General features: G+C 44.7%; 1 protein-coding gene and 1 long non-coding RNA gene across 2 annotated transcripts; both read left to right on the top strand.

The window, feature by feature from the left end:
- The first annotated feature begins 1975 nt into the window (after positions 1 to 1975).
- LOC101681075 lies at positions 1976 to 9421 on the top strand. Its single transcript, XR_006602998.1, has 3 exons — positions 1976 to 2061; positions 8417 to 8601; positions 9321 to 9421. It is a non-coding gene; the product is annotated as an uncharacterized LOC101681075 (long non-coding RNA).
- Positions 9422 to 9473: 52 nt separating this feature from the next.
- Positions 9474 to 13255, top strand: LOC123386886 (PWWP domain-containing DNA repair factor 3B-like). The gene has a single exon (XM_045068129.1). The coding sequence runs from the start codon at positions 9544 to 9546 to the stop codon at positions 11563 to 11565; it is 2022 nt and encodes a 673-aa protein (XP_044924064.1). The 5' UTR covers positions 9474 to 9543; the 3' UTR covers positions 11566 to 13255.
- Positions 13256 to 23221: the final 9966 nt, after the last annotated feature.

The following is a 23221-nucleotide window of genomic DNA, read 5'->3' as shown; positions in this document are numbered from 1 at the left end:
TACATCATTGCAAATCTATTTAATACCTTCCTGAATAGGAAGGACCTGGATTTTCTTACCTGCCTCTTCACTTCACCTCTTGCAATCTGTTGTTTCAATGGAAAGGCAACCAAGCCATCCAGAGTCACTGATACTGCGTAGGGAGAAGAAGACCTCCCTGGCCCTCCAGAGGGTTCTCAGGGACCACCCCCAAGGCCTCCCAGAATGACCACTGGGCACTGCCGAAGTCTGCTGTTCCTTCATGAGGAGCAGCCCTTGGAGAGCAGGGACACTATGAGCTGATTTGAGAACAACGGAGCCTGGGGAACAGGGACATTAGGGCGCAGCGCAAAGGTCACACAGGCGAGGAGACGCAGACCTGCGCCTCAGACCTGCATCGGTCTTTCAGAAAGCATGTCTGATTTGAAAAGATCGACCATGGATGCACCCAACTATTTTCCCTCCCCAAAACCTACACAGGCTACATGGGGGTCGGGGGGAGGGGGTCTCGGTAGCTTTCTCCCTCTCCTCTACACTAAGAACCTGGGGAAAGCCTTCATTCAGTTGGCACACGGTTATGTAAAAAGACCAGCTTTGGGGCGCCTGGGTGGCTCAGTGGGTTAAAGCCTCTGCCTTTGGCTCTGGTCATGATCCCAGGGTCCTGGGATCGAGCCCCGCATCGGGCTCTCTGCTCAGCGGGGAGCCTGCTTCCCCGCCTCTCTCTACCTGCTTGTCTGCCTACTTGTGATCTCTGTCAAATAAATAGGTAAAATCTTAAAAAAAAAAAAAAAAAAAAAAAGTCCCGCTTGCACGTCTGTCTCTCTTGGATCGCATGTAGAATGGGAGGGCTTTGTCTGGCTCCAGAATCTGGGGTCTAGGGCTGTGCTGGGTCTGTCTGGAATCATCATCATCTCATGAGGGGCTGATTTGGGGGCATCACTTGCCAAATCAGCATTCAGTGACCTCATGTCAGTGGCTTGAAGTCGGCCATAATGGGAGTCTTTATATCACAGAAATGGGAAAACCCTGGAAATTGGAATTGTGCTCTCCCCTCCCAAGGGCCCGTCTCCAGCACATCACTGTCCAGGACTGGCCACAGAAGAATTGCCTGGAGCTCATTACCAGGAGGAAGAGCTGCATCACAGGGTGGCTCTGTCCCCTAATGTAAATGACTATGGGAGAGGAAGTGGGTGCTGTGTGCCCTGATGGTAGGAGCCCTGTCTCTGAGCATAGTATTCCTTGTCAGTGTGGTTGCAGCAGATCCCAAATGTGAGAGGTTCATCTCTGTGAACAGATCCCAAATCTGAGCACAGACCCCAAACGTGAGAGGTTCATCTCTGTCTCCCTATCGTCCTAGATCAAAGACATTTGGGGGAGTTGTGTCTCTTCTCAGGAATCACTGGTGTCCTGAAAACCCTGTCAATACACACTTGTCCAACTGTAGACTCAGGGTCATTTGGTCCTGAGCTTCTAGTTTGCCTTTCACTGACAGACATCCAAGTCCTTCATCCTCACACGATTTCTCCTCTTGGGTCATTTTAAATTGACTGAGAGTCCTTGGATTCCCACCTACACAAATACTCCTGGCCTCGTGTGTCCTGGCAGGTTGAAAGGAGACCCTTAACAGGACCTGGATTCCAGGTGTGTGTGTGTGTGTGTGTGTGTGTGTGTGTGTGTGTGTGTGTGTGTGACGGGAAAACAGAAGCTGTTATCTTTCTACTTTATTTCCTCCATAATCCACTTTCCAAGAACTCCCCTGCCCTCAATACCTTTTCTGAGAACATAGGGTATTGTCTCTAATATTTCATTCATTCATTCACTCACTCACTCATTCATTCGGTTGGTCAGGGTATAACTGACTGAGAGTGAGATCAGTGCTCTGCATCTGAGGATGTGTTAGTACTTCCTCGTTTCCATAGAAAGCTAACATCAGGGAGAACGTTTTGATGACATTCTGGTTTCCATGACAACTGGGGCAGGCCATTCTTTCCTGGAGGCAGAAACATTTAACAAGGATATTTACAGACTGAAGAGATGGAGTAACTCTTGAAACATCGAGACTAGTCGGTGTCTGCTATCAATGTGAGTCGTGTGTGTGTGTGTGTGTGTGTGTTGCCAGCGTGTGGTCTTTAAGACACACGCTGTCTTTGGACATTAAGAGCTCTAATCCCTCCTGTTTTGTAAGAGAGGATGTCAGCTCGTCTTGTGGGGGGCTAAGGGGATTGAATAACCTGTCACACCCCAGTCCCATTCTGCTATCCTGAGGTGACAGCATTGCACAAGGGCATGGTTACCTCAGTTCTTGAAAACAGAGATCCCCAAATATTTCTCATTGTGTACCTCTGCTTAACAATTGTCCCATGAACCTTTAAGGACATAAGTTTACTCATTTACACCTACTTACAGTAAAGTTACTATGTGTACGATATGAGAGAGAACATCAGGAGTCAGCAAACGAGGGAGATGGGTAGGATTGGAAAAATCTAATGTTACTTTGCGTAACCTTGGGGATAATAATACTGGGCTCACCCCGAGTAGCTGACACACACACAAACTGAGAAACATCCCTAAACGACAAGGTCTGAGCCCAAGCTCTGAGGTCTCCTCCTCAGAGGTCATGGCTTCTCAGAACCATCATACCATCCCTTGGTTTCTCCAGAACTACAAGTGCCCACACTTCCTATCATGGCGCTCTTGTCTCACTGTTGCTTTTTGGTTTTGTTTTTGTTTTTCTTTCTCTTTTGGTCTCCAAATAATTCTGTCAAGCTCTCTCTAATTAAAACAATAAGGGAATATCACCTATTAGTCATGTTTGTTTTTCCCTCTTTGCTCTTAAGGCAGTTCTTTTCCCTTTGGTTTCTAGAAGTTTTACTATGATGAGCCGAGACCTGTTTGTGTGTGTTTTTTCGTGTGTGTGTGTGTGTGTGTGTGTGTGTCTGTGTGTGTACGTGTGCACGTGCACGCCTGACGGGGGGAGTGGGAAGGGAGAAAATGTGTTATGTTCGCAGGTTGGCACATCAGTATACCACCCGATAGTTTTTCTTTGTTTTGGAGCACTGTTGGCTATTGTTCCTTCATACATTCAGCAACACTTCTCTCTTCTTGGACTGCAATACAATATCTCTTATGTGGTTAAATATGTACATTTTAATAATGGATATTTCCTCCCATCCAAGTACTAACCAGGCCCGACCCTGCTTACATAATGGGTATTTCCTTTGATCAATATAAAATATACCTCAAAGGCATTTCAAGTCTATTCTCACGGCTTTCTCTGCAGTGGTATGGTACCGTTTTGCTTGCCTCCTTTTTTGTTCACTTACATCCCGTATTTGATTTCGTATCTCCTTAGAATCTTTGTAAAGCAAGGTGTTGGTGCCCAGGTATACATAAATTTGTCCTCCCTGTAATATCTTAAAACATTTGAAAAACGATGATGTATACCCTCACTCACCACACGCTCCCATCCTTTTTCTTCTTCTCTTTTCGGTGAAACAATGCCATGACATTTCTGTTTACCATTCTAGACTTTTCTCTTGCATTTACATGTCTTTTGTATCCTAAGATGAAGTATATATTGTTGTTCTCCGTGTGAAGGTGTGCTTTACATAAAGGATATTATTGGTACTTAATTGGCCTCTAGTTAGTCGTTAGTTTTTTTGGTTTTGGGGTTTTTTTGTTTGTTGGTTGGTTGGTTTTTGGGTTTTGGTATGTGGGGGGTTTTGTTTTGTTTTGGTTTGGTTTTGTTTTTGTTTTGGTCTGAATTTTTTCTCCTGAGTCAGTACGTGAAGGTCTGCATCAGTCTTTGTGTTGGAGACATAACACACCCTTGTTGGCTTAGATTAGAGGATTGTTAGTCTTTCCCCTTGGGTAGCAAGCACCTGGCACACATCCAATGTTGTCGTGACAAGCTACAGTGCAATGACTTCTCTTGTGAACGAGGGCACCTTTTTCTTCTTGCGCACGACACAGGGAAATCGGTACGTTCTGAAATACGCACCTTGTCCACTCACCTGGATATGAGTAGCTATGGAGGTCTCACCTGCAGGAAAGAGGGGGACGTCCGTGATATTTTTCAACCCCAGTGCCGCGCGTGATTTCATTAGTGTTATGGATGGTGGCGGAGGTCTCCCCGTGGCCGGTAATAGGAGCTGGAGGGGTAACAGAGCACGTTTGGAAGAAAGTTGGCCTACTTGATAGGAGAAACCACCTGAGTCTGCGAAAGGCAAGGGAGGGAAGCCCCCCCCCCCCCGCCCTCACTCTAGTCTTAAAACAAGGCCCTGGGGGAAACCTTGACTTTTGTATAGTTCTTTGCTCAAGCACTCCTGCTTCTCCTTCTCTGAGTAGATGGCTCTTGGTGGTGTGTGCCTGCAGGCGTAGCTGCTGCGGTTCCTCCTTCCTTAAGGAAAAATTGGGAGGCAGAGCTTGGCAATTTGAAGGTGTATGTGTATTTAGTGTTGTAGCTGATCATTTGTAGGTAAGAAGCAAGCCTAAACTGTTTCACTTCTTAGAGAAAACTGAGGCCAGGTCATGATTTTCCAGCCTGTAATATTTGCCATTTAAGTGTTTGTACAAAAATAGCCCAGATTTCCAAGCAGGCATGACCTCTGTGAATTTACGCAACTAGTGAACAACATAAGGGAAAGGTTTGAAGACATCAAATCCCATTCCGTTATTCTACAAATGGAACTCAAACCCGATGAATGCTTAAAAACTTTCACATGTGGGGCGCCTGAGTGGCCCAGTGCGTTAGGCTTCTGCCTTTGGCCCAGGTCATGATCTCAGGGCCCTGGGATCGAGCCCCACATCAGGCTCTCTGCTCGGCGGGGGAGCCTGCTTCCCACCCCACCGCCCTCGGTCTGCCTCTCTGCCTACTTGTGATCTCTGTCAAATAGGTAAATAAAAATATTTTTTAAAAAATCTGAGGGGTTTGAAGGGGCGGGGGGTGGGAGGTTGGGGGAGCCAGGTGGTGGGTACCACGGAGGGCACGGATTACATGGAGCGCGGGGTGTGGTGCATAAACAATGAATTCCGTTACACTGAAAATAAATAAATAAATAAAACCCCCAAAACAACTTTCACATGTGAAAGTTCATGCTGAATTCATCTGGCACTGGAAAGGCGCAAAAATAGGCAAGAACGTATTTTCTTTTATAACTGAAATTACACAAGATGTGCCTTTATAATAAAAAGGGGCAACTGCCAGCATTTTTTTTTAATGGATATACATGTTTGGGGGACAGTTCAAAATCACAAAACCTAGCTCCCTGTCCAGTGGGGAGTCTGCTTCTCCCTCTGTCTCTCTTCCCCTCCCCTGCCCCGATTTGTGCACGCGCGCTCTCTCTCTCTCTCTCTCTCTCTCTCTGTCTCTCAAATAAATAAATAATTTTTTTTTTAAAGGGAAAGAAAGTCCAAGGGGTGCCTGGGTGGCTCAGCCGGCTGAGCATCCCACTCTTCATTTTGGCTCAGGTCGTGATATCAGAGTCGTGAGACTGAGCCCTGCGTCGGGCTCCACACTAGGCATGGAGCCTGCTTGAGATTCTCTCTCTCCCTCTCCTGATGCCCCTCCTCCCCCCGCCCCAACAACAACAACCAAAGTCCGGTAAATAAGTAGTCATTGTAGGGAAGGAATGAGTGGGTGTTGGGGTAAAGGTGAGAGAAGGCCTGCCTCTGGGGAGTGGGGTGGTTTGGGAATTATATCGAGGAAAGTGCCCTTATTTTGAGACAAGACCTTCAGAGGATTGTATTCTTCTTTCCTTGGAAGTGATTATACAGCCCTTACTGGGGAAAGGAGTTGAAGAATAAAGCTTCCAACAAAGTTCTTCCAGAGCTCATGGCTGTTTATTGGAAAAAATAAATACCCATTGCCATCAAGTTCTCTTCATTCCTTAACCAAAGGGCAAATGGACTAGAACACAAGTTTACCAGGACTTAAATGCCGTAGCCGGTCCGTCTGAGGGTTCTATTTCTTGATGGTCCGGAATGGACTGTGAAGTTATAGATTGTGGAGGAGCTGTTTGTACCATTTCCCTTCCAGGTTCTTTTTTAAATACTTCATTTATTTATTTGAGAAAGAAAGAGACAGACAGAGAGGAGAGAGAAAGAGCGAGTGGGCAAGCGGGGGTGGGGGGAGGGGGGGGGAGGGGCAGAGAGAGGGGGAAAAGCGGACTCCTCGCTGAGCAGGGAGCCCGGAGATGCAGGACTCAATCCCAGGACCCCGAGATCATGACCCGAGCCAAAGGCAGAGACTTAACTGACTGAGCCACCCAGGCGTCCCTCCCCTTCTGTTTTATTCTATTTATTTTTACTGGGCAGGCATGTTTGATATGGTTGTAAACTAAAATTCTGGACACATTTTCATACCCAAGCCCTCTGAGGATTGGGGGGTCACTTTAGTGTCATTCCAAGGTTCTGTTTTTAATACATTGTTCCTGGTGTGCGAAAGAGGATCAAGATTTACATATCCTTGTCTCTATCTATCTGTCATCTGTCTTTCTATACACCCACCTGTACACATCTTTGGGGGGAAAGAAGAGAGCTGCGCTCCTGTTAGTACGAAAGATAAAAGGGAAATCATTTGCAACATTGTGTACCAACCCTTAATGGGAGTTATCTGGGCAATGGGCCAAAGCATATGGTGAGGAGGCCATGTGGGATTTAATATTTTCCTTTAACACCCTTCCCTTCCGCTTGCCTCTCTGAAGGGTGCATTGCTTTGGTCATCGGAGAATGAACTGCCATTGACATTTGGTTGTCTGCTGAAAGTTACTCCATTACATTCAACATTCCTAGTTGAACAGATGGATGTACACAAATGAGAATAGGAGAGGATATTCAAATAGGCGGTATGGTTTTTAAAAGCCCTTTTTAATATCTTACAGAAAATATGTATAAAAACAGAATAAAAAATGATGGGAGTCTCTGAACCCATATAGTAGCAGTTGGCATTCCTCCTAGGTGATCAGATTACTGCTGCTTAACATTTTCCCCCACTTTATAATTTTAAAACAACAGTTTAGATAATTCCATGTGTATTTTCAAAATAAGGAACTGAAAGGAGCTAAAAATAACATCTGCTCCGGAAGCAGAAACATTTGCATGCGTGTGTAGAGCAGAAAGCATGGATTATATGCATTAACATCAGGCATCTTGGGCCTCTAACGTCATTACTCTGAGTGCGTGCGTGTGTGTGCGTGTGTGTGTGTGTGGTGTGTCTTGGGGACGGGTAGCTATCTGGTTGGAGATGAGGTGACTCAGGCACTCCTGTATGAGGGGCTGGCAGGTCCTGCTGCAGGGAGACTGCAGTTGGCTGAGTCACCTGTTTTTCTTTCTCCCTTTTGTTCTGTGTCCTCACATGACACCTGTGTTCTGAGAGCCGGCACACTGAGTTCTCTAAAGCAGAGGACACAATACCTGCGTGATCATACACTCTGGCAAGAAAAGGTTTGTGCGGGCTATCCCCAAAGTAGGTATAGTTAGTCGCCATACATTTCTTGTTATATCTATGAGTATGTGTGAACCAAAGTTGTGCACTCATGCATTTATTAGGGAAATAATATTTTGTACTATGAAACATATCATTTGAAACTGATAATGGACGAGCTCAAATCTGTGCGTTATAATACCCATTTGAACAGTGTATATACAGAGAAGTAGGACCCATTAACAGGGTATTTCTTGGGGGGCGGGGAGAGGGATTGAGAGAACAACTGCATTTTCTGCCTTACACACATCTAAATGTTTGAAATGTATTTGAATAAAGTTTTTAAAATGTCAGAAGAAACCGCATTGTAAAGAGATTCACAAAAACCATGCAAAAAATCAGCATTCACATGAAACAGTGATCAAATGTGCGCTTGAGGGAAGAAAGGTAGTCAGTCCTAGGCAATATGTGCAGGCATGTGTACACGGACGCATAGGAAACGTGTGACAGGCCCATATGCCATCACACTGACAGGAAGCATCTATCATGTATGGCCTCCCGTAAATATCTCCCCACCCGTTTTGTGTTCTCTACAAACCCATTCAATGTTACTTGAGAAACACCCAAGACACGCTTACATTATAGACCCCATTTTTGTTACACACACACACACATCTCACACACACACACACACACACACACACACACACACACACACACCGGCTGCTCCTATTAAATCAATGCTTCCAAGGCAGACAAAAAGACTATCATGAAAGCAGTAGTTCCCACGGTTCTGAAATAGGAGGACTGGCCTAAACTAAGTAGCTTAACGTCGAAATACTTTGGAAACGCACAAGAAGGAAGCAAATAGACGTGTCCACATTATAAATGAGATTTAACTAATCTTTTTTTCTGTTTCAGAATGGCCTGCATTCCAGAGTTGGGGAAGGGAAAATGATGAACCCGTCCCCACTTTGTTGGCTTAATTCCCCATCTGCTTTTCTGATTTTCTAGATTAACGTTAGAGGTATATGGTAGGTCCTGGGCATCTACAGTTGATGTCATTTGATCCCTGGAAGGACAGTGCACTTCAGAAGCACAGAACAGAGTCAAGGGTCTGCCGGACAAGCAGTTGGAGTGTGTGCATCAAGAGCTGCAGCTCACAGAACCTCGCCTCCCCCCGATCCACGTGGTGTCCTGTAAGACATTCCTCTTTTACTAAACACTTCATTTGCAATCGTTTCGTGTTGACATTTGGAGTGTGGTTTATTTTGCTCCTCGCCCTACAGTCACTTTCTTACCCCAAATGGTGCCGGGGGCAGGGGACCAGCCTTTTCAACCACCACAGAGAAATGAAAATGTGCACGGCGCAGCCGATGGCCCACGCCTGCAGCAGTCCTGACGAAGGACGGTACCAGTAACCCCCAGGATGACCTTCGTGAGCCTCTGGATTCTAAGCTCAGGCTCCTGAACACGATATTGTGCTGACATTCAGTGTCTGTAGGCTGGAGATCACCTCTGGCTTCCTTGGGTGCACCGGGTGGCATTACCACCCACCAGGGAAAGGAAAACCGAAGCATCCCCCCAGGATGAGCCCCAGGGAGCACAGAAGGCGCAGGATGTCCAGTAACACAGAGGAGATCTGGGAAGTGACACCCACCTCCCCATACAGACGCTCTTGAATACGCCGTAGTAAGAAGCAGGGCAAGAAGTTGGGTTTGGACGGTTATAAAACGCCTCTGGTATCTTCTGTATTTTTCCGCCCGATAGCTGCCATGGGTTTACCCCTGGTCAGAGACACGCTCTTTCTATTTCTTTGTTTGCGCTCTTATCAGTTCTCATTGACCATCGTTCTTCTACTTTCACAGAAGGAATTTGCTTCCTAATACTTTTCTTCTTTTCCTTTCCCACATTCCAGTATTCTCCAGCATAGTCCCTTGAAAGCACAAGTTCCCGGGACCCTGGGAGATTCCGGTGAACACGGACGGGCCACACAAGCTGGGAGCCCTTTGCGGTCCTAAGGCCGGAAGGCTGTGGTGAAGAACGCTGTTTTTTTAGGGAAGACCTGCCGTGCCTGTGGGTGTGATGGCCAGACCTCTCGACCTCTCTTAATTACCTCTTGAGAGGAATCTCAAATCATAATGGATGCTGAGTACGTCCTATGCAATTGGAAAGGCCACGTTTGGCCCGCAAAGGTTTTGTCCAGAGCTAGGACCTCACCAAGACATAAGAGGAAAGGGGCACTTTTTCTCGAAGTCGAAATACTCTCAGTAGACGAAAAAATTAAAGTGAAAACCGCAGACACAAAGATCCTAAATGAGTCTCAGATTGAATACGTTGCCTCCTTGCTGATAGCCGAGCCGAAGGCCAGTGTCCCACCAGGACAGGAAGTGCCCTACAGAAACGCTCTTGCAGTGGCCCTAGAGATTCTGAATGAGAGAGCGAATTTGGGTCCAGCAAGAGCATCAGATGATCCAGAGACCACAAAGGGGACCACAAAAGCGTCCCAAAGGGGACCACAAAAGCGATCTCGTAGAAAGTTCCGGAAGCCCAAAGGGAGCTTACTGAGGCGTCTTAGGAGAAGCAAAACACTCAGATCGCTGCTGGTATGCTCACAGGCTGAGGACGCCCCAGGCGGTGGCCAACCACAGGCACACAGAGCCGTCACGCCTATTCCCAGGAAAACGCGAGCGGAGCCCTCACAAAGCTCCAGCGTGTACCCAAACTTCCCATCACGTGCAGAAGAAGATTATGAGAAAGAGGGCAAGGGAAAGAGGCACACCTTGAGAGTCAGGGCCTTGCATCGCCCCGTCAAGGAGGAGGGTACAGGTGCTAAAGACGGAGGCACCCTTCGATCTCCGCCACCAGGCTTCAACCTCACTGTACCCAAGGCTCTGAAAGAAGAGGCCCATGACACCTACCCAAAGACGCTGGCCGTCTCCTCCGAAGGCTCTGCCCTCTCCGGGAATGTTGAGGACCATGGAGAGGGTCCCCGGAAGCCAGGCTTGGAAGGTGCGGCGGCACCCTCCAGTGCCCCTCCTCCGACGCTGCGTTATTCACTCCGTCTGGCAAATAAAAAAAGGAAGCTGCAGGTACTAGAGTTTGAGAAAGGGTTGCAAGGACTTCAGCCTTCAGTCAACTCGAAGGCCATTAACCCCACCACTGCTATTAGAAAGGATGTCGGCAAGGAAATGGGGCAACCGATAAGCATGGCTTTTCCACAAGAGCCTTGTCCCATTGAAGGAGGAATGATGGTCTGGTTTAAATTTCAAAATCACCCATTTTGGCCAGCAGTGGTAAAGAGTGTCAGCCAAACAGAGCAGACCGCAAGGGTGCTTTTGATTGAGGCAAACATGCCCTGCGAAACGAGTGGCATTCAAGTTCCTCTTCGAAGACTAAAACATCTGGACTGTAAGGAGAAGGAAAAACTCATGAAGAGAGCCGGGAAAGTGTACGAGCATAGTGTGAACTGGTGTTTCTCCCTGATTTCCCACTACAGAGAAGGGCTCGGTCGTGGGTCTTTTGCGGGCTCTTTCCTGGACTATTACGCCGCTGATATCAGTTACCCAATTAGGAAAGCCATCAAGGATGGGGACGTGGAGATCGATTTCCCAAAGGTGAATTATGCCGACCTGGAAGATTCTGAGGAGGAGGCCTCCCTGGGTGGGAGGAGGCCCCACAAGAAAATTCTCCCGGACCGGATGAGGGCTGCTCGGGACCGAGCCAACCAGAAGCTCGTGGACTTCATTGTGAAAAGAAAGGGAGCCGATCACCACCTCCTGGACATCGTCAAAGGCAGGAAACAGTCCAGGTGGCTGGCATCATTTCTGAATTCAAGCCGGTACGTGATCTGCATTGAAACATACCTGGAGGATGAAGACCAGTTGGATGTCGTGGTAAGACATTTACAAGAAATCTACAAACAGATAGACAAGAAAACGCTGACTCTGGCAAGAGATGACAAGGTGAGTTTTGTTCTGGAAGTTCTTCTGCCAGAAGCAATCATTTGTTCAATTGCCGCACTTGATGGATTAGGTTACGAGGAGGCAGAACAAAAGTACCTAAAGGGGCCACCGGTGCATTACCGGGAAAAAGAGCTATTTGATAAAAATATTGTAAAGGGAATGAGAAAGAGAGCGGCAACCAGGGGCAAAGCCAAATAACTCTTCTTGTGCCCACACTTTAGCAGGGAGACCTCTCACTGCCCTGTCTGTATGAAATGTGTGACCCTTCCATCCTGTACGGCATGTAAATTACATCCTGTAAATTTGCGGCCCTGGGAACATGCTGCATTCCTTTTGCATCCATCTCTAGCACCTGTGGGTAGCACGGCCGTCATCATGTCTGGTTCCCAAACGCTTCACAAACTAACTTGTTAATTAGTTTGTTAACCTGTTCATTTGTTTTCAGTTTGTAAGCTTAACTAATTTGTTAAGTGCTGCAAACAGTTGTACTTCCCGCTACTTGCTTGGACGTGTAATTATCCAGATGTTTTCATAACGTTGCTTTTGACAGTACTTTGTGCTTTCATATAGGGGGCACATTCTTTTACTACGTGACAGACCCCTGGTGTCAGACATCGAGCCACGATCGTTTTTAAAAATCTCAGATAGGTGTTTACAGAAACATCACATGGATTTCTCATTCTTTCTGCAAGGCCTCAGTATAAATGATCTGATCGCTTTCTCAAGGTAATTCCTAAATTTGATCTGCCATGCTCATCTGTTTGGAAAAATAGCCCTGAGGGGCGAAGCCCACAGCAGAGCTGTTTTGTTTTCTATATATTGCCACTACCTCCAAATGGTTCTTGGAAAGGCAGTCTGGAATCCAAAGTTAATGGGTCATCTGCCCACAGTCCACGTGTGGATGAACGAAATCTCAACCTGCAGGAAACCTTTGGTCAGCCTGTGCAAGATTGTTGACTCGACGCTTCCCTCAGATTCCGCTTAGGGAAGTAGCTCTTGTTCGATGGCTAAAGGGTTTCCTAAAAACAGGCTCCTGGCTGTCTTCCTAACTGACCGGATGCTTTACACGTGGTGTTTTACCCCCATGTGGAAGACAACGAGAGTGATCATACACAAAGCTTAGCTATTTGAGCCAGGCTCACTGCTAGGAGCCCATCTAAGTGGCACACATTGTAGGGAAGCATGCGCTTTGTTCCGGACCTGTGTCCCCTAAAACACAGTCATTGTCTCAAACCAAGCAAGCCTTCTCTTCTGACTTATTTGCTGACGAGCCCTGACAGGTTCCAGCGGTCATAAAGGCAGCCTGGTAAGTCCCACTAGGCTGCTTGAGCAATACAGATGGACAAGGATATGGGAGCTCCGGAACGGGCAACGGGAAATCCTCCATGAGGCTAAACATGGCTGTTGTCAGAATACAACGAAACATCTCTAACTACAAGATGAATTCTGAAGTCCACGAATTGTTATCCTAACTTGAAACAACCTTTTTTTGGGGGGGGGGGCGCGGGGAATGTCACAAAAGCTAGTTTACTTTAAAAACTTGGTGTGAAAGAAAACACTAAAGGTTTAACACGAACCTGAGTGCATTTTTATTCTTAGAGGGAATCAACTGTCCCTCGCAGGCCCACGTTATGTATTCATATGGCCACGTGATTTGTGTGTGTGTGAAATTTGCAAGAGTTCGCTGTTTTGATTCACAATAAAACCATTGTATCTTTTACCTTGATCTTCTGCTCCATTGTACTTTAGATTGTACAACTACATAGCTGGTATCTCTAAATATATATCCGTAATGTATGTACACACACATACATCCGTGTGTGTGTGCGCGCACGCGCGCACGATTTTGGAATCTCAGTGATTTAGTCCTCCTATTTTAAAGTCCGTTATGAATTTTCTTCTCACCCTCAGTAAATACCCACTTTCATGCTTGTTTTTATAATTTTAGAAGAGGGCCTACCAAACTGTGTAAGCTTCAGGCCCATCAAAACCTTCCTTGGACTCTGCCCGAGAGACACCAATGACTCCTGAGGCATTCTGCCTGGGCTAATCCACATGACATCCTCACGGTCCTGAAAAGTACTTGGAAACTCATCATCTCCATGCTGTACGTGGACCTCGTACACTGGAACAACACACTTTATTTCTCCTATAAACATCGTGTCTCTCTGAATCAAATATATCACTCAACTTCAGCCTTCTCATATAGCCATATCTGGCTCTACATTCTAATATTTCCTTCACTACCTCATCCATCCACCCACCCATCCCTCCCTCCATAGCACTGTGAGTCAGTAGAGCAAGTAAGATGTGGTTTAAGGCTCTGATCTGAGGATGAATTTCAGGTGCCATAGAAAGATGGCAACCTTGGGACCCAGGTGCGTCCATCATTTCCAAGATGACTGTGATGCTCTGCCTCATGTTCTTAATGAGAAATATTTATCGACATAATGGATTGATGGCCTAGATGTGAAACCAGAACTCCTGATTTTCCCATACTTGGGAGATTGCGGGTATCTCTTTGTTTGGGGTGAAGGGAGAGCAGATGGTCCCTCCTGGGGTGTCACTTATGCCTGACGCATTCACTGAAGAGGGCAGACATGTCTAGGACATGCATCTCTTCTCCACTTGAACCAGGATCACATTTGGGGTGTGCAGCTGGATTTGGGGGATTGGCTGTGTAGATGCTGAGAAACCTTCCAGCCTGAGCAGTGGTTAAGGTGGCTCTAAGATGGCCCTAAACTGGTTCTCTATCGTGTGTGTGTGGTGTGTGGTGTGTGTGGTGTGTGTGGTGTGTGTGGTGTGTGTGTGTGTGTGTGTGTGTGTGTGTGTGTGTGTGTGTGTGTCTGATGGGCTAGCCCAACCTGTCACCCACCCTAACCTACTGGATTAAGGAGACCTCCACTCCTCCAGTCATAAGGCAGATGGTAGAAGATCCGGCCCTGACCCTAATTGTTGGCTCGCAGAGCCGCATGGAGATGGCATGCACAGGATTTACGGGGGTCTCCATATTTACGTATGGATCTGACAAAGAAAAAGTGGAACCCCGAGATACACTAAGATGACGAGCATGAGAACACTGAATACCCAGAATCCCCTGAAACCTCACCTGGGCATTAGCAGCCCCTAACTCTTGCTGCTAGAGAAGCTTCCTTGTTCCTGGAGACCCTGCAAAGACCTCGTTTAGGGCAGCCACCTAAACAGATGTCGCTTCTCTTATTCAACATTAATCTCTGCTAACTTCCATTACTCTCGGGCTACTAACAAGGGCAGGTAAGACTAGGTAAGAATACAGCACAAGAGCAAAAATACAGTTTTGTTCGGATGGGAAGTGCCTTGCATTCAGAAGGAACTGTAGGACCTGGCCCATGCGAACTTGCAGGAAGTGAGAGAATACATATGCCAATGGATTTTGAGAATGTTGGACCCGCAAGACAGGGAACAGAATATAAGTCAGTATCGGGAGAACTTACTAACGTGGGAGCACAGAGCTGTGACTGGGCGGGGCAGGGGGGGGTCGATGTCCTTAAAGGGGCCAACCCAGCAGCCTGATGTGCATATCGTACAAGCGTGGGCAACAACAGTCTATAGTAAATGACATGGAAGTGCTGGAACTTCCTAGGCAGAGAAAATTGAGGAATTGGTGAGAAGGTCCAGGGGAGTAGGTTTTTAGACAGGATTCATAATGTGAGATCAGACGTCCTCCCTCCAGCCACTGTTTCTTTGGAGGGTGGGGAAATCACTCCTCAAATAAGGAAGGTGCTGGTGAAGCGGCCCTGACATCTTTGAAGAGCTCAGTGCTGACTCTCCTCTGCAAACCACGGTTGGAAGCAAGCGATGCTGGCGTGGAACCGGCAATCAATGGAGATGACGGGATTCTCAAAAGGCAGGGTCCCAATGGTGGCACAGAACTACCACGGCAAGGAGGGCATCACTTCCATACTGGACAGCAAGGCCAGAACCTGTGGGCATACAGATAGTATAGATAGTAGGTAGTAATGTTCTAGGGTCTAGATGTATGGACAGCTGGCTGGGGTACTACTTGATTCTCACAAGGAAAACAAAACAAAACAAGAGCTGGCAAGCAGAAAACTGAAGCTAGCAACCTTAGCTGCAGTGGAAAACTGTAGTCCCCCACCAAGTGTCCAGGTCTCAGTGAGCCCATGGGCCCAGAGCCCTTTGATTAAGGTGGAGGTCAGAAAAGCCCAGCCAAACCTTTCCCCAAAACCCGTGTCTGTTTACCAAGGTGAATGTGTACCGTGGTAAGGAGGATACCTGCATTTGAGAAATACATATGTATATGTATGTATATATGTATATATTGAATATGAGTTCTCTGCTTGTAAAGGGGCTCCTGAAGTCTAGATAACAGTGTTATTCTTCATTTTAATCTGACGGGAAATCTGTTGGTTCTGTGGATCACCCAGGGTTTTGTTTTGTTCTGTTTTGTTTCCTCCAGGGTCTCAGTATATAGTAGGCAATAATGTACTTGGTAGGTGACAGAATCTTCATATTAGCACAAGTCCCATTATTTGGAAAGGCACACACGGAAGCCTATGAAGCCGCTAGCTCCTTACAATATAAGAAATTAAAGCAGTACTGACTCTATACTAAGAAAGAAGAGTCAGATTATGAAAATCAGAAATGAAAGTGGGCTACATTACTATCGGCCTTACAGAGATTAATAAAAAAAAAAAAAAAAGATGGCAAGTGAATGCTATGAGCAATTGCACACCAAAATTCAGACAAGTTAGACGAAAAGGACCATTTCCCAGAAACAAACAAACAAAACTCACTCATGAGGAAATAGAAATTCTCAATACACCTATAAAAAATTTAAAAAGAGGGGCACCTGGGTGGCTCAGTGGTTAAGCCGCTGCCTTCGGCTCAGGTCATGATCTCAGGGTCCTGGGATCAAGCCCCACATCGGGCTCTCTGCTCAGGAGGGAGCCTGCTTCCTCCTCTCTCTCTGCCTGCCTCTCTGCCTGCTTGTGATCTCTCTCCATCAAATAAATAAATAAAATCTTCAAAAAAAAATTAAAAAAGAGATTGGGTCCTGGGATCAAGCCCTACATCGGGCTCTCTGCTCAACAGGGAGCCTGCTTCCTCCTCTCTCTCTGCCTGCCTCTCTGCCTGCTTGTGATCTCTCTCCGTCAAATAAATAAATAAAATCTTTTAAAAAAATTAAAAAAGAGATTGACTCTATTATCAAGAACCTCAGAACAAAGGAAAGCTCAGGACTTGGTGGCTTCACTGGTGAATTCTACCGAGTGCTTAAAGAAGAATTATAAATCCTTTTCAAACTCTTCCCAAAAAATAGAAGGGGGGGGGGACTTCTTATCTCATTCTATGAGGCCAACCTTACCGGGATAGCAAAGTGAGACTAAGTCAGCACAAGAGAAGTGCAGACCAATACTCCTTATGAACACAAATGCAAAAGCGCTAAAAGCTATGCTGGCACACCAAACCCAGCAGTCTCCTTCATTAAAAGAATTTTAATTAAAAGGATTACACATCATGACAAAGTGGGATTTATCACAGGAATGTAAAGATGGTTCAACATATGAAAATCAAAATAATACGCCACATTAACAAAATGATGGGAACAAACCACATGGTTACCACAAAATCATGCAGAAAATGCATGTGACAAAATCCAATACTCAGATATTGGACAATATTGGACAAAATCTAAAATTCAGAAAACGAGGATTAGAAGGGAACATCCTCAACTTAGAGATGGGCATTTATGAAGAACACACAGCTAATATCATACTCCATGACGGGTATTAAGGAGAGCACGTGTTGGGATGAACACCAGGTGCTATATGCAACTAATGAATCCTTGAACAATACAATAAAAACTTATGAGGAGAAGGGAGTTGAGGGAAATTGGAAGGGGAGGTGAACCATGAGAGACTATGGACTCTGAAAAACAATCTGAGGGTTTTGAAGTGGCGGGGGCGGGGTGGGAGGTTGGGGGAACCAGGTGGTGGGTATTAGAGAGGGCGCAGATTGCATGGAGGACTGGGTGGGGTGCAAAAACAATGAATACTGTTACGCTGAAAAGAAATTAAAAAAAAAAAAAACAACAACTTGTGATGTACTGTATGTTGGCTAACTGAATATAATGAAAAAAAAAAAAGCAGAGGTTAAAAAAGAAAATGAATGAATGCATCCCCCTAAAACCACAAACAACTCAAAATGTTCACTCCTACCATTTCTATTCAACATTGTACTGAACATTCTAGTCAGAGCAACTGGTCAAGGAAAAGAAATAAAAGGCATCAAACGTGGAAAAGAAGAAATAAAACTATTTGCAGGTGACAGAATCTTACATAGTAAAAATGTCCCAAGAAATGCATTACAAAAGCGATTAGAGCTAATAAATGAATTCTGCAGAGTTGCAGAATAAAAAATCAGCACACAATATCCAGTTATGTACCCATATGCTGGCAGTGAACATTCTGAAAAGGAAACTAAGAAGTGTGCCTGGGTGGCTCAGTCAGTAAAGCATCTGACTCTTGATCTCAGGGTTCTCAGTTCAAGCCCCGCATTGGGCGTGGCGCCTACTTAAAAAAGAAAGAAAGGAAGGAAAGAAAGAAAGGAAAGGAAGAAAGGAAAGGAAAGGAGAGGAAAGAAGGAAGGAAGGAAGGAAGAAAGAAAACTAAGAAAATAATTCCATTTACCATAGCACCAAAAAGAAGAAAGACCTGGGTGTCATATGTGACTAATGAATCATTGAACACTACATCAAAAGCTAATGATGTACTATATATTGGCTAACTGAACGTAATAATAATAAATAAACTAAAAAAAAATTTTTTTAAAGATACTTAGGAATAAATTTAGCCTGTACGCAGAAAGCTATGAAACATTGTTGAAAGAAGCTAAAGAAGACCCAAGTAAATGTAAGACACATTGCGTTCATGGATTGGAAGATGTAATGTTGTTAAGATGGCAACACTCTCCAAATTTATCTACAGTTTCAGTGTGATCCCCATCATAATCCCAACGCCCTATTTGTAGAAACAGAAAAAGTGATCCTCAAATTCATATAGAATTGCAAGGGACTCCAACACCAGAACAAACTTGAGAACAAAGAACAAAGTTAGAGGACTCACACTTTCCAATTTCAAAACCTACTACAAAGCTACAGTAATGAAGATTGTGTGGTATCATCACAAGGCTAGGCACTTAGGCCAGTAGAATAAAACTGAGGGACCATGAATAAACACACACACATACGGTCACTGATTTTCAGCAGGGGTGCCAAGACCATCCAGTGGGAAAAGAACAGTCTTTTCAACAAACGGTGCTGGGACAACTGGGTATCCACATGCAAAAAGAAGGAAGCTAGACCCTTTTGCCAGAACAGACACAAAATGAACTCAAAATGGATCAGAGACTTCAATTTAGGAGCTAAAACCATAAAACTCTGGAAAGAAAACATAGGGGTGAATCTTCATGACCTTGGGTTTGGCGTTGGTTTCTTAGCTATAGCACCAAACACACAAGCAACACAAGAAAAACAAATGCGCAAATTGGACTTAACCAAAATGTTAGCATGAGGGGACACTTGCAAGAGAGTGAAAAGACAGCCAGTGCCATGGGAGGAAATATTTTCAAATCATGTATCTGGAAAGGGTCTAGTATCTAGAACATATAAAGAACACTCACGACTCAACAACCAAAAGACAACCACACTTTAAAATGGACTAAAGATCTGAATGTAGACATTTCTCCAGAGAAGATAAGATACACAAACAGCCGATGAGCACGTGAACAGATGCTCAACATCATTAGTCCTCAGAGAAGTGAAAATCAAAACTATAAGGAGACATCTCTTCACACCCACTAAGAATGCTGTAATTTTTTTAAAAAGGAAAGTGATTTCTTCAAATAAATTTTCTGCCCCTCCCCTCTCTTCTTCTTCTTGGATCTTATACTGCAAATGTTATTATGCTTGATGGGTGGCATCCCTGAGTTCCTTCAACCTATTTTCATTTTTTCATTATTCTTTTTTCTTTTTGCTCTTCAGCTCAGTTGCTTTCCATTACCCTGCCTTCCAGATTGTCAGTCCATTCTTCTGTATCCTCTAATCTGCTATTGATTCCCTCTAGTGTATGTTTTATTTGACTTGTTGAATTCTTCACCCCTGACAGGTTCTTTTTTATATTTCCTCCATCTTTACTGAAGGTCTCACCGCAACTGCGTGGATGGGCCTAGAGGGTATAATGCTAAGTGACGTAAGTCAGATAGAGAAAGACAAATACCATATGATTTCCCTCATATGTGGAATTTAAGAGACAAATGAACAACCAGAGTAAAAAAATTAAAAAAAAGAAAAAGACAAAGAAAAAAAAAAAAAACCCAAAAAAAAAAAAAAACCAGACTCTTAAATACAGAGAACAAATTGGTGGTTGCCAGAGGGGAGGTGGGTGGGGAGACACGTGGAACAAATAAAGGGGATTAAGAGTACATTTCTCAATTGCAATGAGCCCCGAGTAATGTATAGAATTATAGAATGATCATATGGTACACCTGAAAGTAATAAAACACTGTAGGTTATTTTTTTAAAAAATACAAAGAAAGGGGCACCTGGGTGGCTCAGTCGGTTTAGCGTCTGCCTTTCGCTCACATCACGATCCCAGGGTCCTGGGATTAAGCCCCCATTTAATGGCCCCCTGCTCAGCCGGGAGACTGCTTCTCCCTCTCCCTCTACCACTCTCCCCCTGCTGTTCTCCCTGCTCATTCTCTCTCTCTCTCTCTCTCTCATAAATAAATAAATAAAATCCCTTTAAAAAATATTTTTTAAAAATTTTAGAAAAGGACAATAATTAGAGTTGGCAAAAGTGTGGAGAAATTGGAACCCTCATATATTGCTGGTGGAAATATAAAACGGTGCAGCCACCACGTAAAACAATTTGAATGATTCCTCAGTAGGTTAAATATAGAACTACCATATGGGACGCCTGGGTGGCTCAGTGGGTAAAGGCTCTGCCTCCGGCTCAGGTCATGATCTCAGGGTCATGGAATCGAGTCCCACATCGGGCTCTCTGCTCGGCGGGGAGCCTGCTTCCCCTCTCTCTCTGCCTGCCTCTCTGCCTAGTTGTGATTCTCTCTCTCTCTTCTCTCTCTCTCTCTCTCTCTCTGTCGAATAAATAAATAAAAGAACTACCGTATGACTCTTCAATTCCTCTCCTACATATACACCCCAAACAACGGAACACAAGGGTTTAAATGAAAGCTTGTACAAGAATGTTTATAGAAAGGATAGAGACATCTCAAGTTTCCATCAAGTGAAGAACGGATAAAAAATTTGGTATATCCATACAATGTAATATTCTTTGGTCAAATAGAAGGAATGAATTTCGGATATATGCTACAATACGGATAAAACTTAAAGTCTGAGCAAAAGGTTGAGCAAAAGATGCCAGACACGGAAGACCACACGTTGTTTGATTCCATTTATGTGAAATATCCAGCACAGGCAACTTACAAGAGACACCAAACACAATAGTGTTTGCCAGAACCTGAGAACTGGGGGGACGGAGAGTGACTGCTTAATGGGTAAGGCTTACCTTTGGGGGTGATGGAAATGTTCTGAAGCTAATGAGTGGTGATGGCTGCACCCCATCAGGAAGGTACTAAACACTCCTGAATGATTAAAGTGGTAAATGTTATGTCAACTTCACCACAATAAGCAAAAGAAAGAGAAACAAAGAAAAAACATGGAGGAAGATCCTATCGATTAAAAGGGACTTAAGAGACATCTCCGCCGATCACAATGTGTGGTACTTATTTTGGTTTCCGAGTCAAATAATCAAACCGTTAAAAAAAATTCTTTTTCTTTTTAACGTTGCTTTTTTAATACAATTGAAGAAACTTTGTCCCTGGCTGGAAATTTAGCAATACTCAGGAATTATTTTTCGTGCCAATAGTTTATTTTTGCTTTTGTTTCCCTTGCCTGGGGAGACATAAATATGTTGCTAAGGTTGATGTCCAAGGGATTACAGCCCGTGTTTTCTTTTAGGTGTTTTATTGGTTCAGGCCTCACATTTAGGACTACAATCCACTTTGAGTACATTTTTGTGTATGGTGTAAGAAGGCGGTCCAGTTTCATTCTGGTGCGTGTTTGCCCTCCAGTTTTCTCAGGCCCATTCATTCAAGACACGGTCTTTGCTCTATGGTATACCCTTGCCTCCTTTGTGATAGATTAACTTGCTGTATAAGTGTGGGTTTATTTCCGGGTCCTCTACTCTGTTCCAGTGACCTATGTGTCTGGTTTTGTGCCAGTGCCATGCTGTTTTGATTACTATAGCTATGTAGTATAGCTTGAGATCCGGGATTGTGGTGCCTCCGGCTTTGTCCTTTCTCAAGAGTGCTGTGGCTGTTCAGGGTCTTTTATGATTCCATTCCAACTTCAGGATTATTTGTCCTAGCTCTGTGGAAAACACCATTGGTATTTTGATAGGGACTACATGGAATCTGTAGATCATTTGGGGTCGTGTGGACATTTAAACAATGATAATTCTTCTAAGCCCCGAGCATCATATATGTTCCCACTTGTTTGTGTCATCTTCAGTTTCTTCCATCAATGTCTTACGTAGTTTTCAGAGTAGAGGTCTTTCACCTCCCTGGTTCGATTTGTTCATATGTATTATTAGTTTTGGTGCACCTGTGAATAGGCCTGCTTTCTTAACTTCTCTTCCTCCTTCTTCTTTGTCCGTGTGTAGAACACAACAGATTTCTGTATATCCATTTTGTATCTTGCAACCTCATGGAATTCATTTCTTACTCCTAATAGATTTTTGGTGGGGCCTTTAGTGTTTTCTATATACAGTACCATGCCATCTACAAGCAGTGGCAGTTTTACAAGCAAACACTATGCAGGTTCCTCAAAAAACTAGAAGTAGAAATACCGGTACTATGGTAAATAACAGTGGTGAGAGTGGACATCCCTGTCTTGCTCCTGAGTGTAGAGGAAAAGCTCTCAGTTTTCCCCCACTGAGGATGATATTGGTCTTTCGTATATGGCCTCTGTGATGTTGAAGTATGTTCCCACTATTCCTACTTTGTTGAGGGGTTTTTAATTTTTTAATCAAGCATGGATGCTGTGGGGCGCCTGGGTGGCTCCATCGGTTAAGCGTTCAGCTCTCGATTTCAGCTCAGCTCATGATCTCAGGGTCATGCTCAACGCAGAGTCTGCTTGCCCCTCTTCCTCCCCTTTGCCTCTCCTCTCTGTCTCTCTATATCTATCTATCCCTCTATCATCTAAAATAAATAAAACCTTTGCCTTAAAAAAAAAGAATGGATGCTATACTTTCTCAAATGTTTTTTCTGCATCTGTTGAGAAGATCATATGGTCCCTGTCCTTTCTTTTATTTATGTGGTGTATCATGTTGATTGATTTGCAAATATTGAACCACCCCTGCAACCCAGGAATAAACCCCATTTGATTGTGGTGAACAATTCTTGTAATGTACTGTTGGATCCTATTAGCTAGTACCTTGTGGAAAATTTTTGCATCCATGTTCATCAGGGATCGTGGCCTGTAGCTCTCTTCCTCTTTTTTTTTTTTTTTTTTCTAATTTCTTTTCAGTGCTCCAGAATTCATTGTTTATGCACCACACCCAGTGTCCCCATACAATCCGTGCCCTCCCTAATACCCACCACCTGGTTCCCCCAACCTCCCAGCCCCCCGCCCCTTCAAACCCCTCAGATTGTTTTTCAGAGTCCATAGTCTCTCATGGTTCACCTCCCCTTCCAATTTCCCCCAACTCCCTTCTCCTCTCTAACTCCCCATGTCCTCCATGCTATTTGTTATGCTGCACAAATAAGTGAAACCATA

Source organism: Mustela putorius, unplaced genomic scaffold (assembly GCF_011764305.1).
Source record: "Mustela putorius furo isolate JIRA1106 unplaced genomic scaffold, ASM1176430v1.1 tig00003899_pilon_pilon_pilon, whole genome shotgun sequence".
NCBI classification, from domain to species: domain Eukaryota; kingdom Metazoa; phylum Chordata; class Mammalia; order Carnivora; family Mustelidae; genus Mustela; species Mustela putorius.
This window is presented reverse-complemented; position numbering and strand designations above follow the sequence as displayed.